Here is an 18,624-nt window from a genome sequence, read left to right on the forward strand (position 1 = left end):
TTACTCAAGATTAAATCAAAACTCATCTTGAGTGAGTGGTTCTATCTTCAAAAAATATTTTTAGCTGATAAAGCCTTATCCTACCAATATATACATATGGTTCTTGATTGGTCTTTATGTTCTACTTCAAGGAGTGGAAATGACTCCAAAAAAGTTCATTCAAAAGTTAATAACTTATCAAATACCAGTGAATCCAGCAATTCTTTAAATAAGAGGGAGAATAGCAGTCGGTTCAATGCTTCTTCCAGTCTTGGACAATCAACTCGAACAGAGAGCAAGCAAAAACAGCCTCTTTTAAAGAAAAATACTTCCAGTAAAGAGACCTCAAGGAATTTTTCAGAAATTAGTCTGAAGCAGAATTCTAGGGTAAAGCCTAGAGGCATCGGTTCTTTATCAAGCAGTGGTAAAGCCCCAGAACTTGAAGAAAAGTATTGCTGTTTTTGTAAAAAAAAGATTTTGAATAAAGAAACTGATGAAAACTCTGTAGAATATCACAGAAATATCTTTTCATTGCGCCAAAATGTGACATTGGATGACTTCCACACTATTTCTATAATTGGGCAGGGAGGTTATTCCATAGTAAGACTGGTTTTTGATATTCATACAGGGCATGTCTATGCATTAAAACAAGCAAAGAAGTGCCAGATAATGAGTAGCCAGGCCCAAAACGATAACCTTGAGAATTTAATTGAAATAGATATTAATTCTTCTAAGAAACAAGTTGAAGAAAAGCAGACTTTAAATACTGGATTAATGCTGAATACGGAGATTTCATTAATGTATAATTCGGATAGTCCATGGATTAATAAACTTTACTACTATTGGGAGGACAACCATTTCTATTATATGTTGATGGAATATATGCCGGGGGGAGATCTAATGAGGCATTTGATAGATCTTCATACTTTTGATGAGGAGATGGCCAAATTTTACATTGCAGAGTTACTGTTGGCTTTAGACTACTTAAATAATGTTCAGGGCCATATACATAGGGATATAAAGCCAGATAACATACTTTTGGACGTAGATGGTCATATAAAACTAATAGACTTTGGACTTTCCAAACAAATAATCCAAAGTAAACAAAGACCTTTTGTTTCAAATGCGTCAGTAAGTTCATCATTTCTAAAGAGTGATAGTACCAGAATTGATCCTCATGAAGTACTCATTCATGATCAAAACTTTCATGCGGGTACACCAGATTATATGGCTCCTGAAATTCATAGGGGAGATCCTTACTCTCTTTGCGTAGATTTATGGAGTGTAGGGATTATATTGTTTGAAATGCTTTTCGGTGGTCCCCCATTATCGGATCCAGGCCAGAACTCACTTATTACAAGAAACAAGGTAATGAATTGGGATAAGCATTTTTATCTACCTTCAGAACACCATAAATATTCTCCGGAAGCCATGGATTTCATTTGTTCTTTGGTTTGTGAGCCCTCGCAAAGAATTAAAAGTGCAAAGGAGGCTATGAAACACCCATTCTTTAAAGGAATAGACTTCACCAAAATCCGCCTCCAAAAGCCCCCTATTGTACCGAAAGTGAAGCACAAATTAGATTACTCAAACTTCGACAAGTTCCCTGATGACTTGTTGATCTCCTTTTATAACTCTGTCAAAGCTTCTACTTCTGTTCCAATCTCTAATATTCCTGAAGAACTTAATTTCAACTCATGTAGTACCAATAAAATGCATGGAGAGCCCTTCGTCAGTGAGTTCTTTCCAAACTCTATGGTTCCTGGAACGCCACATAAGCTTGGTGGTTCGCAGACTGTAATTGAAAATGTCTCAGTCCCAGCAGCCAGTAGCTCGAAAATACCAATATGTACACCAAAACACTCATATCTTCCTCTTATCACCCACGTGTCTTCTCCTTTATCCAACCCTACAACTGCATCATCATGGAAGCAAATTAATAGCTCTCCAATTTTCCAAACTCCAAGAAAATCCTCACCGCTATCCAATAACATCTCAAGTCCAAATATTTCTCTCAATTCGCATAAATTATCTCAAAGCCACTCATTTTCGCAAATACTTGGAAAACTCAACTCTAACTTCTCCAACCCAATTAGCAAATCCTCATGCATACCTCAACCCTTTAACAACTTAACTCCAATTGACAAAATTTCCTCAAACTTGCCGAAATCAACTCTTGAAAGCTTTAATTCCAAAACTCATGCCTCAAGCTCCAGTCTATTAAACCGTAATACTGGAGCATCTAACAATCACAAATTCCTCACATTCAAAGAAAGAAAGTCTTCCGAAAATGCTTTCAATAGGCAACTCCAAAAATCAAATACTCCTTTATTTCCACAAAGATCTACCAGCTCTTTCATTACTAGAAATAACCAAGAAATTATGAATATTCTTAAGAAAAAAAATATCATTTAGTAAACGTTTTTTTGGCTGTCCACATTAATAAATTATTGCATGTAAAAAAAATTTTCATTATATGCAACACGTAATGACCACATATATAATACCGGTATATGACTTCATACAGGTTTTTTTTAAATTTTATTTTATTCTAATTTCATATAAAATATAAAAGAATAAGTTATATTAAATTTGACTAAACTATTCTCTTTCTAATTTAACATAAGGCAAAGAATGACTCTAATTTTTGTCCCTGGTCCACACCGATACAATTTTGCGAAGGATAGATACTCTTCAAATAATGATGTAACTTGCCTGCAATCCCATCTATATCCTTGACTCCTAAGTCAGTTTTGAATATTTGTGATAAACTCAAAATCTGCTGAGGATTCAACATTTGTAAAATTGTTTCCTTTAGAGAACTAAAACTTCGCCTTATTCTACCAAAATAGAAATCCCCTACTAACTTCTCTATTGTTCTTCTCCTTACTGCTTCGCTTGCTCTAAGCAAAGAGTTATTGTGGTAATATGTCCCCCAGTCAGACTTTTCAGTGTCTATTCCTGAAAATGATTTTCTAAGTATATCGAGCTCCGGATCATATTTAAAGTGATTAAATGCTGTTAATAACAAATTATGCAATGAATTTAATACTACTGATAGCTTGTAGGTATCTTGCTTTATATTCCAAAGATACTTCTTGATTCTTTTTCTTAAGGCTTTGTGTGTTGTATGTTTCATTCTATAGAATCTCTGATATCCTCCTTTTCTTACTTTTGGAAGCAAGTTTATGGCAAATTCATTCAATGAAATAATTATTAGCATCTGTCTAATTGCTTTCTTTAAAGAATGTGACAACATTTCATATCCTGTAATTCTAATGTCTACATGTTGAATTTGGAATAATAAGTCAGAAAACAACTTGAGCATCTCAAACTGCCTCGACCCTCTAATCTTACATTGGCATAGTGCAAAACTTGAGAAATCGCGTCCTATCAATACAAAATTGGTCTTACCTGATTTAAAAAACGGAAGATTTTCTTTTTCACCGTTCTTACTTTCATCTATCTTTACTATTCCTTCATTTGAATTCTTGGTCATTGATAATTCATCCTCCAATTCGTTTTTATGCTTCTCCATATCTGCTTTTATCAATGAGTTTAGCTCTTTCAAGTTCTCTATTGTTATTGGAAAGTCCTCTTTCAACATCTGAGCCGGTAATTTATAGTGCTCACTCACCATCTTAGCCGTATGTTTCGTATATCTTTTCTTCATGTAGCTACTAATTGCCTTTGAGTTTAAAAAAGCAAATTCTCCATTTGTCAAGATCTTCAGTTCATTTGTCTCTAACTTTGCTGCTGCTGTTTGGATATTTCTTAATTCTGGCCTGAGCTCTACATTAACATTATCCAACGTTGATGTATATGTATAAAATGCCTTTCTTAATAATCTTCTTGCTCCTTTAAGTTTTCTTCTCTTTTTGCTGAAGTGATACCAGTGCATTACAGAAGAGAAACAGTTATTTCCCACTTCAGAAACGAAATGTCCATATTTGCTACCTTTTAAGTCTCTTCCTAATTCTCTAAATTCGTGTAATAGTTGAGATTGTGAGACCTTTTGTAAATTTTGGTTCATCTGAGTGATTGCTTTTTGGTTTGCAATCTTATTAAATGCTGATCCAAATAATGTTGAGTGATCCTTGATCTTTTCACAAATATTTGTGGTTTCTCTAATGTAATAGTTGATGGTATCAAAGTAGTTGATTAAACATGATCTATCTGTATCTACAAATAACTGCTCGGGATTCATCTTATTATCTGCCAAATCTTTGTTTTTATATAGTTGAATGTTTCCAGGGAGAATGCTTGATAGAGACGAGTTAACTATGAGTGGAATTAATAATCTATGAATTGTTATAAACCTCCTATTGTTGTAATTTGCATCATCAAGTTGTGAATTGAGTTTTGAGCATATCTTTGAAGCTAAATTCGTTCTTTTAACACTTAAAATAGTGCTAAGATCCTTAATTTGATTTCCAATGAACCCAAATGTCCTTTCAATACTCGCTAATCTATTTTTTAATATTAAACTCTTTGTTGTTGGACATGTATTAATAAGCCGAGCATTCAGCTTAGTATCTAACTTATTATTCAAAAAGAATTGGCCAATTAAATCTAAAAGTGTAGTTGAAATGTCCTGATCCATTTCATATTCAGATAAGCCTTCACTAGAAAGTGCTTTCTTGTCACTGTCAACTATGCAAAGTTGAGAATTAGTATCAGCAGCTTTACGGGAATATTCATATAGCTTAGAAGTTTGCATGCCAAGTATTACATTTTTTTTATCAGCAAAAATCAAGTTAACTGCTTTTAAATTATCAGAAATCATCCTAATCTTTCTAGGATCTTCGTCTGACAAGTTCAAGAACTCGACATAATCCGTGCAGAACTGTTCTAAAGAGTCAGTATAGAGCTTTGTCTCAGTCAAAATGATAAGCTTTTCGTAGCTTTTTGGCCTAAAATAATGGTCAATCTCCCCCCTAATTTTGTTAACACCAAGAATAATCTCGTCACAGACGCCCTTCAATGGAGATGTTTTGTTTCTAAACCATCGATTAGCATCTTCATTTTCTCCAATTCCCCAATTTTTATTCATTAAGTCAAGAAAAGTTCTTAATGGACTCAAAATACCCATATATGAGATCCCAGAATTAAAGTCCATATAATACTCAAATAGGTTACCAATATTGAATATATGTAATAGGAATGCCTCTGGATTTAACGTATTGTACATTTTAACTTTACTTTGTTTATCTATATTATAAAGTTGTCTGTTCTTAATAGTATTCAAAACATCCGTAATTTGACCAACTCTGTCCGTCATATTAATGTCATAGTCAGAGTTTTTATGCTTTTGAATTTCATAGAGTATTTGATCATTGATAAAGGCTGTAAAATCCTCAATAGCTGATTCGCAGTTAATTCCATGATTAGTCTGAATTAGACAATAAATAACCTGCGATAAGTGATCATCAAATGACTCCATTTCGTTAAACAGCTCATCTCCATCGAAATTCTCATCGTTTATGACCCTATATATCGGACTTAAGAGGAACAATATAATCATTGCACCCTCATTTTTATGTCGTATTTGAATTTTATCATATACTGATAACCAGACAAGGGAAAGAGACTCAAATAGTGAAATAACCGGAAATTGCGCGGAAAGCTGCAGCATATTATCAGAAAATACATAGAAATCAGCCTTTGAACGCTTTCTATCCAAATTATTAAGATCTTCCACACCCATTGTACCTCTATATGGGTCTTTATGTTCTACCTGCTGGTCTGTATTCACGCATTGCAACAAGGCTATTAATGTCAAACACACTATCTTAATTCCCCATATTTTGTTCATCTTATTCTTTATTTCTTCTTTACTCCCACCTTTCTAATCTAATTAACTTTTAATTAGGTGGATGCATGCCCCGTCTGTGTCTTCGCATGTAAAGGGGGGTTTAAAAAAGTAGAGAAAAAAAGATTAATATGGAGTTAATAATTATTAATAATTAGAGAATACTTTATATTTGGTAAATTTTCAGCATTATTGGGTTGAGTTAAATGAATTTAGGGATAAGAGTTATGGCTTAAACAGAACAAAGAACGAGCCTGTGGATTACAAACACGAAGGAATTAAACTTCTTAGGTTTGTTATTAGGACAGAGCAAATAACAATATAGGGTTTGGCGGGAGACCGATTGTAGGTATTTCAAAGTAGAAATGATGGTTGGAAAAAGTAGAATAACAGAAAATAAAAATAGGGTGAATCTCCGAAATACAAATCTTACAAGCAAGTAAATAAGGTGATATATGTTAAGTTTTAAACTTAGTAATTCCCCGTAGTAATTTTGATACTTTTAATTGGCTGAAATGGCAAAATGGCGTGTTTAATCATATCGTAAAGAACCAGTTAGTAACAAGCGCGGATTATAACTTTATCTTGAGGAGTCTAATAGTATGCAATTAGACTTAAGGGTTTATAATGTCTTCTTTAGATGTCTTAGGCTTAATTTCGGTACCAAGGATTTGAGAAAGTCGATCTGCTGTTTTCTTAGTAAAGTTTATATTAGGTATTTGGTTGAGCCATGGGAGTTTCGTGAGATCAAATCTAGGTGGGATCTCAATGGACATCCCAGAGATATATTCAGGAGGTATAATAGCATGAATATTAGGAAATGCCTTATCTAGTTCATTCATAGGGTAAAATCTGAAAGGGTAAAAGTTTTCGGTAAGGTTAGGGCATTTACCTCCATAAGATTCTTCAAGTTGTTCGAGAGGAACCAAGTTGATAATTTCATCGGAGTAAGATTCGTCAATGAATCTAACCTTTCTAACAGATGATCCTGGAATTGCAGCAACCAGGGCATTGCTAACAACGTTGATAAACTTTGGACAATTGACAATAAACATCCTATAGAGCCTCATTCTATAGCGTGTATTAACAAGAGAAAGAACAGACTTTAAAACTTGAATAGGAAGATCGGTTATTCCTTTGCCGGCCAGGTCAATGATTACATTCCAGTTTTCAACTCTCCCTGCAACCTGAAGGTATTTAAGGAAGAATTCTAGACAAAAACATAATAGTTTTTGAATTCGTTCGATTTCACCAACGAATATATCAAGCCTTGCAAGTTTGACTACGAGGATTGGCCTAAACTTAATATCCCTGCCATGCCAATAAATAGCTCCAATTTTAAGGTCTTCTATCACGTCCTTTTCACTTATTGGAAGCTCCTTTATTCTGAATTCATGGTTACTTAACATCATCTCCATAGCCGTTTGAACATGAAAACGAGAAGAAGCCAAGAATCTCAACGCCTGAACCCAAACAGAATGAGGGAACTTCTGACCGTGATTCTTGGCATACTTTCTTAGCTTTGCTAGATAAAGCTGCTCGTCGTCAGAAAGAATCTGGTTTAAGTAGATATATCTAATTTCATCTTCGATTATATCATCATCTGATGGCTCAAATAACAAGCAACTCAAAGTAGTCGAAAATGGATTTAAGCCAGAATATATTTCTACTCCTCCATTATTTCCTTGATTTGGTCTTGTAGAATTACCGGAAATAGCTATAGAGGGGCTTTTTGCTATTTCAAGACTCCCAACAGTTTCTAGAGGTTGAGGCAAACTATTCATCTTTCTGTCGAGGAGCTTCCTGGAAGAAACTGGATCAAGCTCCTCAACAAGCTCCATATCAGACTCCTCCAATGCAGATGTAAAAGATACACTCTCTGACTCAGAGTGTGACTTTTCCAAAATTGAAGCATCCTTGAAGGCGTCTATAATCTCGGAAATACGCTCCTCCTCTTTGCTTGAGTAAACTTCTACTACTCCAACAGAATCTTGGTCTGCCATTTTGCTTATTTAACCACTTCTATTAATTTTGTCAGGCAAAATTCTGTATTGCTTTTTTTCTTCCGTGTGAAAATACTCACAAGATTAGTTGGCGCCTTTTATTTTGACATATAGTGAGCTGCTTAAAAAAATGGGTTGCAAAAAAAAATCCGTCTTAACCTTTAAAAACTGCCCAGTATTGCTGTGATATAGGTAGATACTCCTTTAATATCATCCAATTTCCAAAGGCTTTCTTTTCTCCAAATAATTCCAGAAAATTATGCATTTAGCACAAATTACTCATTTTTATAGTGGCATTAAAGTTGGCGCCAAATGGTTAGATCTAAATTTTTGGTGAGCGAGAACTAAGAGGTTTAAAAACTCAAAAAAGATTAAAAAATATCAAAAATCAATCAATTTACTAATGAGTAAGACAGCTTTGATTCAATTTGCATGATTTACTGAAAACCCGAAAATCAGGTACACTTTTTCTACTGTTTGGTTCCTTAAATAGATCTTTTTGCCATTTCCACCAAGGATTATATATTCAAATGGCAAGGACCAAAAAGAGCTGGAAGAGGAATTCTCTTTTTTGGCTTTCCATCAAACTTATTCCTGTCATTCTTCTTTGGATATTTTTTGGTTTTGGGAAAGTTCTATCATCTGTTAACACCAACAAAAATCTTCAAAGCTCAGAAGCAACCAATTACTCTCCTCGTAGACACGAAGAAATTCCTAATCACTTTCAGGAAAGTAATAAAATATATGGTGCTCATGACCAATTCAGAATTCCAACAAAAAATGCAATATCAACCTTAACATCATCTTATTTAGGCCAAGCTTCTAATAAAATCCAACAAGAAGAAGATCTCCTGTTATTGCAGCAAAATCCTTCTACTTCATTCCTTCCAGAAACATTTATTTCTCAATTGAACAAGGAGTATGGAAATAAAGATCAGGAACCAGGGCGAATCTTCGATCAAAGCTCTCATACGACATCAGAAAACGGCCTAAGCCCACAAACATCGTCGCTATCCAGTTTTCCATTATCAAATTCTCCAATAATTACTCCATTGTCCGTTTCTCCACCTCCCACTCCTCCACCGCCTCCACCACCTCCACCACCTCCACCTCTTCCTGAGCAATCCCCGGCAGGTGCTCCCAAGTTTCAAAGAGTTGATCCCTTGTTTGCATCTATAGATAAGAAGAAGCAAGACGAATTCATTAAAGACCTAGTAAAAATTAGGTTTATCTCAGATGTAGTTTCAGTTCCTTTTAAAAAAAGTGATCAAAAGTATGAATTTGGTTATGGCCGCAATAGAAACCAAGGCCTAAATAATTATAAAATGAAGAATCTTGCAATCAGCAGAGAGGAATTTAAAGAGAATCAAAAGAATCTCGAGGAGAAAAGCCCTGAACACCAGGCTCGAGCTACTGATCCTTCAGAGAAACCCAAAGAAGATAAAATCGAGATGTTCCCATTACCACTTGGTCCTCCAATTCCAGGTACTGAGCCTGGGATAGAAGGATTGTCTCATTTAATACCCATGGATAGAGTGCCCATAAGGCCTCAAAAGCGTCAGGATGAGTGGGAATGTATCGTTTCCCAGGTTGAGAGAGACAAAACTACCTGGAAGGTTGAAAAAGGCAAAATGAGGTTTAATTATATCCCAAAATTCAGTGAAATCAGTCAGTCATTGTTTCCTTTAAGTGGAGATGCGAAAACTTTGTATTACAACTGTATCTCAGCATTGAGAGCTTTGGAGGCTAAGCTAATTATTACTTCCCCTTCCAGCGATGAGGTTGAGGCAGAGTTTCTCAGAACCACTTTTTGTATCTCCGCTGCAGTATTTTGCTATGTAGAAACTGCTATGGGAGATCCAGAACTTCAGCTATTCTGGAATCGTGAGGTCAGAACAATTACTGATGCCCTTATTGCCAGGGATCCAAATTTGGATCTCCTCCAGGTTGTAGGAGAAAGTTTGGCCACAAAGACTGATTCCCATGTTGGATCAACAGGAATTTCCTACCCTAGTAGCTTGCCGGATTTCATGCCTCAGAGAATGCCTAACCAAAGCTTCTCCTTCGCCTCCACAAAGTTGGAGGCCTGCCCTACCAGGGCTCAAAGGGCCAGCCAGGGAGACTACGAGTATGAAGGAGGTCTTGCTGCTGCTTTGTCAACGAACATTAATGGAGTCATTGTTGATGATCCTGAGATTTGGACTATGTGGAAAGCTATTATTACGCAAAAGGACAGGGATTTACATATGAATTTGAAGAGGTTTAAAATTTTCTCAAAAGATTTTCCAACAAAGTTCAGCTTAGACACAAAGCCAAAGAAGATGAGAGAACTGCGTGATCTATGCGTAGAGTTAATAAAGGAAGGAATTAGGGAGAATCCTCCAAGATATGAGCTTTTGCCTTTGGCAAAACCAAATGAAGAACAGGTTCTGAATGAGTTCTGTAACTATGCAGCAGACTATTACTTTGGAAACAGACAGTGGGATTACATTTATGAATTTTCCATAAATTCGAAATATATTAATGGAGTGCCGATTTATAGGCCATATGCACCTTTTAGGTACTACGCAGCTGAAACATTTAATGAGATGAGGAATAACTGTTGTTCGGTCATTTACGACCTTTTTTTAAGCAAAGTATTTCCTCACCTTTCTACAAATAACTATAGAGACAAAGGAGCCTCTATGGATAAGCCAAAGTTGGAACGATTCTGTCATGAGGCAGCTGCGAAATACTTTAAAAAGGATGTCTCAGATTTTGACTCAAGATTAAAGAATGTGGGATACTTTGACTTTGCAACTTATAAATCGAGAGTAACTAACTACAAGAAAGCAAACTACCAGTCTATAGTATTAGAAGGTATGCACGACTTGGAGGATAACCCTGGTCACTTTTCAATAGGAAGCATTGATGGAAATTTGAGTTACACTCCTAGATTTCCAAGCTTAAAACCAACAAGAGTCTGCTTTTCACAGTGGAAGGCAATTTTAGATCAAAATAAGGAGGATATTAAAAACAATATAGAAACTCCAACTCACTTACCTGAGGTAATTCCAAATGAATGGAATATGCCTCAGTTTTCTCGAGCAACCTTTAAGATAGCTTGCTTCAGAATATTACGTAAGTTGTATAGAGAAGGAAGCGTTTCAGTGAGATCCAGCGTTTTGAGACCAAGCAGTGTTGAACAAAATATGGAGAAGATTCTCTCAGACTTTTGTACGGAGTCATCTAAAAGATATTTCGATGGGTTAAACACGGATTATTCAATGGAAAGTCTTTTGCAAGTTCAGGCTGACACAGAATCTCAGTGGAATTCCGTAGTAGAAGCTATAATGAGACTTCAGGAGAGCAAGAAGAGCACAACAATTTATTGGGTATACCCTATTCCTCCTGAAAGCTACACTCTGAGTTTATTTAGGTATAACGTGAACCCTTCATCAGGGGATGAGGAGGAGGAGGAGAAGATAAAAAAGGGTTACTGGAGATCTAAGGAAGGAGAATTGGGCTATGAAACTAGGTGTATAGAGTCATTAAAGTTTTATAATGCTAAAAAGGATGAAGAAATAATGAAGATAGAGGTTGATACTAATGACATGGCCTTAATTGAATTGGCAATGAGGAAGGTTTGTGAGGAGGCTGCAGATTCCTTCTTTGGAGCAATTGAGTGGATTTGGATGTATAAGCTTTCAAATGTGGATAACATTAACAAGTATGCAACTTGGGTTCCAGCAGTGACAGGGCTACCTAGGCGAAGACCAGTTAGTTCCCTGTTAAAATACAGAGGAACAGGAAGTATAGTGCAATTCAGAAATTACTGTTTTGCGTTCATTTGGACTCTATGGAAATCAGGAAATGAGCCAGATCTAAGAATTTCAGGAAAGCTATATTCTCCAGGAGAGGGAAGCTTGGAGGAGCAGAAGACTCAGCTTGAAAGATGGTGCACTCATGTTGCAAACGAGGCCTACAACTCTGGTTATAAGCTTTCTAGAGAAAAGAAGAAGCAAGAGGGCATAGTAGACCTTAGACCTAGAGTGGATCCACAGACCTCTCTCTCTGCAGTAGAACATGAAAACAAGACAGAGCAAGAAAGTGTTCAAATGATTGAGGGAGAGACTGTAGTCTTCTCTTTTGGAGATGCATCTTCACAGTGGCGAATGGTCCTCTCACAAGTTGAGGTGGATCGAAGACGTAATATTAGAAGAGTTGCTTGGCTTCCAGAGTATTCTGAGATTAAAGAATATTTCCCAGGACCCGTGGAAAGGCGCCACTTCGTGCCCGCCTGCATGCAGATTTTGCATAAGCTGGGTGAAAGGGGACTTTTGGTGTGGGGAACTGTCTCGCCAGAGTACCAGGGAGTAGTAATAAGAGAGTTTTGTTCGGATGCCTTTATGAATGGGTATGAGCGGAGAGATGACAGTTCGAATCCTATTTCTGCGCCATACGGAGAAAAGGAGGCGAATAGGGAGTTACTCATTGAATTTTTGAAATTCATGCACACAAACCGCATGAACATAAGGAAGTGGATTCTTTTTTACTTGAATGAGAATTTGAATCTTGAATATGCAATAACTTGGGCTATAAATGAGGATAATTGGGGTTATTTGAACGATTATTTCCAGCAATCACAACTTCATGAACCTGAAAACTTCGATCAGCTTTTCGAAGAAGTTAGGGAGAGAGTAAGGCAGATGGGAGGTTTTGTGGATGCTGCGGGGGACGAATACTTTTCCAATAGCTCAACTTCAAGGGACAATTTATGGAAAGCGATTTACAATCAGATGCATATAGATTTACTATTAGGAAGACAACAGAGAGTTTCAAATCTTCCATTGAATCCTCCGGACATTTGGTTAGGCTCAAAGAACCCAGAAGAGTTTGTAGCAGATTGCAAAAGAGTGATAACAATGCTGCAGGGACAGACAAACCCAGATTTACCTTCAAGCAAAGAGCTAACGTTAAAGGAGATTCTTACAGCTGTTAGAGTTTTTGGAAGCGGCGATAAAGACGAGTCTGAAATACTTAATTCATATTGCAATGATGTGCTTTTGCATGTTTCTGACAAAAGGGGACACTCCATTTTTAAAGGTAGTGGATTTTGTTATCCAGGAGCAATTCTGGAATTTGAAAGAAATAGGCAGTGGGGAGTCATTGCAAACTTGGCAAAAAAGTACTCCAAGCTTGAGCAAAGGGATATTGATGGTAAAATTGGACCTATTTCGAGGATTGATCGAATTCCAGGATTTGTACGCCACACCATATTTCAAGGAAGCTATGATATGGAGGAATTCCGGTCTCAATGCGAAATTGCTCTTCAAACTTTGGCAACTGACATTAACATTCCGTCGCATCTAAGGGTTGTTTTTCCCGATATACAAACTGGCGAAAAGATTGAGGATATAATAAAAGGGTATTGTAGAACTGCTTCAGAATACACTTTCCAAGAGAAGGTCGACCATGCTTTGAGTGAAGATGTAATAGAAGAAGTCGCAATTTTGAATGATTTGGACAGTGTAAGCAGAAAATTCAAGCTAAGAAATCCCCTGGGTCTGGACTACTCCAAACGATGGAACAGCATTATAGACCTTGCTAAGAAGAGAATTGAAGAAGAGAAGTATTTAAGGATGAATAGAGTGCTTGGGATAGATTCTGTATGGCTTAAGAATACTTATCCCGAGATATCAGGAAAAGACCTAAAGAATGCCTTTGATTCAAAGGATAACAATCATCTTGCAAGCTTTGTTTTAGTCTCATACGAACTTTTTTCAGCTATTATGCTCGGAAAGGAAGGGAATAATGGATCTAAAAAAGACAAATTTCAGTTTATCTCCAGGAAAACCTTGCTACAATTCTGTAGAGATGTCTGCTACAAGTATTTTACTGATGAAGCAAGAGGTGACGTAAACTATTCTAGCCAAGATAAAGCAGCCACAGAAAATGCTTTGATCTTTGACATGATTGCAACCAGACCTAGAATTGGTCCTGACCCGAGAAACCCGTTATACGAGCTTTATCCTGAACAAGGAGAAGAAGTCCCCGAGCTCAACAGCTTCAATATGGACCAGTATATCACTTCCAGGTGGGAAATATACAAGAGAGACTTTGAAAACGATAGTTATAGGGAAAATCTGCGCAAAAATATTATGGATAGTCTCAACTCTGCCGAAATCAATCTCCTTAATCCTGGAAGTGGAAAACCTCCACCTATTGGAAAAAATGTTGTTTGGGCGCCAATCGCACCCTATCCCTGGAGACACCACACTGCAGGCAAAACTGCATTGCCAGGAAATGTGCATGCCCCACAAGACGGAAAGGTTTTGGCGGGACGAACCTTGGAGCATATGAAGTCAATTTTCGGAGGAAATATCGCAGACGTTGCAAAGATCGCAGTTATTCCGACAATTCCAGACCCTAATTCTGGAAAGCAAGGTGGCAAGTTAGTTAATCAGAACGGTGACGACTCTACTACGAAGATTGGAGGGAGTAATCGCATTTTGCCCTTAGGAGACTTCGGAGAGACTGCCAAGGTCAAAAGGCTCAAGATTGGAGCTAGGGGTGGAAAGGTGGTTAGGGGTAGGGAAGTTAACCCTATTGAGAACAAATTTGATCAGATAGAAAGGGAATATAAGGAGTTAGCTTCTAACAGCTTTATTTCTAAAGGAGCTGAAGGTGAAAATGAGGAGAAAAACATTATAAGTGGAATTAAGCCTAGAAACAGGAGCAATCCTGATAGAATCTCGCAAGAACCCAGGAAGAAGATCAGATCTAGTCGAAACAAAAGTGGCCACTCTGCTGATGCTTCAATTACAGAAGGTAACTTATCCAAAAGAAGCTTGGAAGAAAAGGCTGTGACCAAGGAGGAGTTAGCAAGCTCTAGACTTGCTGATAGAGAATGGACTGTCATTTCTCAACTGGGGAAGATTTTACCTGCAAGTGAGGGGTCAAATTTGGTGGCAGGAATTCCAATTGAAAGGCCAAAAGATTTTTACCCAAAGCCAATGGGAAATGCAAGAGGTATGACTGAAGCTTGCTTATCTGTTATCTCTAATGCCAAATTTAGGGCGATTTCAGGAACTCGAATTTCTGGGAAAACAAAGGAAGAGAGAAAACAAAATGCCAACTTTTATTGCAGGAAAGCAGCTGAAGCCTATTATGAATCTATAGATGGAGAATTTATCCCACCGAAAGGCTTTGAAGGTCTTCCAGGATTTCACGGGCTTTACAGTTCAATTGGGAAGTCCAAAGCCGTCAGAGGAAGAGGTGATCGTGTCTTTCTGGGAGAAAGCTCTGCAAATCCAATGGGTAAAGAGATTGGTCTAAAACCTTTACATAAGGAATCTGCCAGAATTAGAAGATCGTTTGGCCCAGTTGCTGGTTCTTTTGGACTAAACATTCATATTCAGAATCAGTCTAACACTTTAGCCAACACTTATAGCAAAATTAACGGAGTTGATTCCACTGTTATAGGCGGATTTGGTATCAACAGTAAGGCTTCAAGGGTTAAAAGAAGCGTTTTTACAGATTCAAAGAATAATGTCAGAGAGAGACTTGAGCTGAGCCCTGGAGACGATTTACTGACTGATCCTGACTATTTTAATGATATGAAAGCTGCAACCACTCCTAACAGTTATGTTGAAATGAGACCTTCAAAAGGACTTGGAACAGGGATCCCAAAGCCTGGGAGGCCACAGAAAAAAGATAAATTTGGCAATCCAGAAGTTTATTATGTTCATCCGAGCCCGGATATAGTTGAAGAACGTAAGATAAAATCTCAACTGGCTAACCGAATCCACCAATTTTCGAAAATCAGCAGACCAGACAACAAAAGTCGACCGAAGAGTAACTAGAAATTACGATTCAGAATAACATTGTGTGGAAGCAATTTTATTTTCCCACTACTTTTCCATGCATAGTATTTCAGCCAGATCTTGTCCTATGCTGTATCATTGCATGTAATCACAAGAAACATCCGAGTGGATTGGATCGGAAGTCCCTTGGTCTGATTTATTATGGATATAGTACCATCACATCTTGCCAAAATAATACTTGATAGTGAGTTATTCACAGTTCTGGGAAATGCTTCAGCAACAGCGATTTCTTGTCCATATTTAACCCTTCTATTCCTAGTAATCGTTTTGGAGAAGTGAATAACAACAGGTTCTGCTGCGAAGTATGCAGCAAAAATAGAAGTCTTGATTTCAAGCGGTACGTAGGTTTCGGGGCGCATCTTGTTCCCATTATAATTAGAGTTCATAAAATCCTCATCTGATGCCACCTCCTGAATAAACAGCTTCCTTGGGGCTTGAGGATTCCTCAACGTCGAGTTGGACTGATTACCAGGATTTGAACCAAAAAATAGATATTCATAACTATCAACTTGATTCTTATGTGTAGAAGTCTGCTTTTCTTTTGGATCTTCCTCCTTTTTCTTCTTTTGTCTGCGGATATACTTCGACCACCAGTATTTCATCTTACTGCAACTTTTCTCCTTCTGGGTCTTATCTGAATCCTTTTCTGGTTTAAGTTTGTTTTTATATTTTTCGGACTTCTTTTCAGGTTTTTCAGAAGTCTCCAGGCTATCAGAAGATTTATGCTTCGTCTGTTTGGAATCTCTCCTGTTTACGTAGTGATAAACGCCAAATCTAATGGCATTACTTGTTAAGCTTGAGACAGAATTAAGGAGAAAATCTTTATTGTCAAACGGATCCACTGGCTCAGACTCATCAGAAGCTAAATGTAATCTATAATACTCATCGTCTGATGCCTCCAGGTTTCCTAAATTTTAGAAATAGAAGAGAGTTAATCCTTCCCTATATTTTTGATTTGGTTTAGTAGCTTACCTTTCCCCCATATTGTTTTAGCTCCAAAATGTATAGGAATTCGAAGACCAGAGCAATAGAGTTCTTCACAAATCCAGTCAGAAAGAGCAGGCCAAGATCTTTGAATCTGCCTCAATGAGTTTTCATCCGTATCAGCATTCTGACGGAAAGCCTTTGTGGAATCATGGAATTAGTTGCCTCCATAAAGTTTTTGGATGCATGCAGAACTCACTTCCATTTGGAAAACAAGTAATTGAACAAGTAAAAGAGCAAAGTACATTTTTCCCGAGGTAGCTTTAAAACAAATTAACTTTAAAGCAAATTCATGCTGAGCCTTTTAAGAAATAGATATTGGCCCAGTCCTTCTTTGACTGAAAAAGCATTTTGTGACTAAAAAAATTCAGCCAGAAACAAAGTGGCGCCAAAATGTGTGGGGAGGATAAATTTTAGGTAAAGGAAAAGTCAGATAGAGGGAGATTGAAATTTACCTGTTGATAAAAATATAAGGATTAAAAAGTGATTATAGTTTAGTTGTTAGTTTTTACTGGATTATTTAATTTGTTGATTTAGGATAGTACTTTGGATTTCAGTGAAAATTTTCAAATGAGCAATATAGGGGAAAAAGTTGAACTTCATATTTACGACCTAAGTAATGGAATGGCATCTCAGTTGTCCCCAATGCTTTTAGGAAGGACAATTGAGGCGATTTATCATACAGGAGTATTGGTTTATGGGTATGAGTACTTTTATGGGGGTGGGATAGTTTGTGTTAGGCCGGAAGAGATTACCAGATTGTACGGGTTAAAGCCAATCCGAACATTGGCGTTGGGAACTACGAGAAAGACTCAGAAAGAACTAAATGGTCACTTGGAATCAATTTCTAATGAATTTAACAGCGACAATTACGACCTTTTAAATCATAATTGTAACCACTTTTCAGATAACATAGTCAAGTTTTTGATAGGAGAAGGTATTCCATCTTATATTTTAGATTTACCAAATGAGGTAATGAGAACTCCTTTTGGTTCAATGATTCTTCCAATGCTTCAAAAAGCGCAGAAGAGCCAGGCAATCCGCTCAGTTGCTAATGTTTGGAACACGAACGGCATTAACCCCTCAAACGTGATAAATAAAACTGCAGAGGAATTCAGCTACTTAAGTTCTGGGTCAAGCTCCACAGCAAGTAGCAGGACAAGCCACCACTATGGCTCTTCGGGATCTTCGGATACTACATCCAAGCTATCCGAAAAGCTGAATACTGTTTCTAACAAATACGGATGGCAGTGCCAAAGAGTATTAGAAACTCTGGAAACCATACTTTTCAATATTATAAGTAATCCCAGTGATTTAAGATACAGAAGTATTAAGTCTACGAGCAATACGCTAAAGAGTGTACTAATGAGCATAGATGAAGGCCTTGAACTGCTATTCCTGATTGGTTTCCGAGAGAAACAAGCAGAAGATCAGCTCAGATACGAAATACAGCTGAGCCAACCACTGAGCAGAGAAGAAAGAGAGCACTTAGAGGTTCAAATCAATTTGCTAAGACGCACTCTGGGCTCTTTGGGGATGGCAAATGAACAAGGAACTCAAGAGTCGGCATGCCCAGTATCTAAAGCAAGCAACGACCCAAAGTCAGATAGTCCAATTGACTACGTAAAACTGCTAGCAGAAGTGAAAAAAATGGGGTTCGAGGACAACAAAAAAATACTACAGGCTCTTCACAAAACTAAAGGAGACATCGCCCGCACTGTGTCAATTCTGCTAGATGAAACGAGCCAATAATGGCGAGAAATCGCAACTTAGAATATGCATGAATTAAGAATGCTCCTTCTGCTAGGTTTTAATAATAATTAGAACCTACTGGCCAACAAATTTAAGAGCTTTGCAATCATATCCAGTTTAGTAGAAATAAAACATTCATCTTAAATTTCGTGTTCTTTGTAGTTCCGCCCTGTTTGCATTCTTTTATAGCATTGGGAGTGTGCCGCCCAATTCGTTAAAAAGTGATGCC

At 37.2% G+C, this 18,624-nt stretch overlaps 6 protein-coding genes across 6 annotated transcripts; 3 read left to right on the plus strand and 3 right to left on the minus strand.

Annotated features, from left to right (window-relative positions):
• Positions 1-96: 96 nt before the first annotated feature.
• On the plus strand, positions 97-2,394 carry ELE39_000880 (S T kinase; the record flags this gene model as incomplete). The annotated part of the gene is made up of 1 exon (XM_067343920.1): positions 97-2,394. One exon carries the CDS (start codon positions 97-99, stop codon positions 2,392-2,394), a length of 2,298 nt encoding a protein of 765 aa, XP_067202639.1.
• Positions 2,395-2,596: 202 nt separating this feature from the next.
• On the minus strand, positions 2,597-5,794 carry ELE39_000881 (uncharacterized protein; the record flags this gene model as incomplete). The annotated part of the gene is made up of 1 exon (XM_067343921.1): positions 2,597-5,794. One exon carries the CDS (start codon positions 5,792-5,794, stop codon positions 2,597-2,599), a length of 3,198 nt encoding a protein of 1,065 aa, XP_067202640.1.
• A 611-nt stretch (positions 5,795-6,405) lies between these two features.
• ELE39_000882 (Sec14 domain containing) lies at positions 6,406-7,794 on the minus strand (the record flags this gene model as incomplete). Its single annotated transcript, XM_067343922.1, has 1 exon — positions 6,406-7,794. One exon carries the CDS (start codon positions 7,792-7,794, stop codon positions 6,406-6,408), a length of 1,389 nt encoding a protein of 462 aa, XP_067202641.1.
• A 530-nt stretch (positions 7,795-8,324) lies between these two features.
• Positions 8,325-15,638, plus strand: ELE39_000883 (uncharacterized protein; the record flags this gene model as incomplete). Its single annotated transcript, XM_067343923.1, has 1 exon — positions 8,325-15,638. The coding sequence occupies one exon, from the start codon at positions 8,325-8,327 to the stop codon at positions 15,636-15,638; it is 7,314 nt and encodes a 2,437-aa protein (XP_067202642.1).
• Positions 15,639-15,724: 86 nt separating this feature from the next.
• On the minus strand, positions 15,725-16,890 carry ELE39_000885 (uncharacterized protein; the record flags this gene model as incomplete). Its single annotated transcript, XM_067343925.1, has 3 exons — positions 15,725-16,566; positions 16,632-16,782; positions 16,843-16,890. 3 exons carry the CDS (start codon positions 16,888-16,890, stop codon positions 15,725-15,727), a joined length of 1,041 nt encoding a protein of 346 aa, XP_067202644.1.
• A 323-nt stretch (positions 16,891-17,213) lies between these two features.
• ELE39_000886 (UBA TS-N domain-containing) lies at positions 17,214-18,395 on the plus strand (the record flags this gene model as incomplete). The annotated part of the gene is made up of 1 exon (XM_067343926.1): positions 17,214-18,395. The coding sequence occupies one exon, from the start codon at positions 17,214-17,216 to the stop codon at positions 18,393-18,395; it is 1,182 nt and encodes a 393-aa protein (XP_067202645.1).
• Between the last annotated feature and the right edge of the window lie 229 nt (positions 18,396-18,624).

The sequence above is a fragment of the Cryptosporidium sp. chipmunk genotype I genome, assembly GCF_004936735.1.
Source record: "Cryptosporidium sp. chipmunk genotype I strain 37763 chromosome Unknown contig_14, whole genome shotgun sequence".
Lineage (NCBI taxonomy): Eukaryota > Apicomplexa > Conoidasida > Eucoccidiorida > Cryptosporidiidae > Cryptosporidium > Cryptosporidium sp. chipmunk genotype I.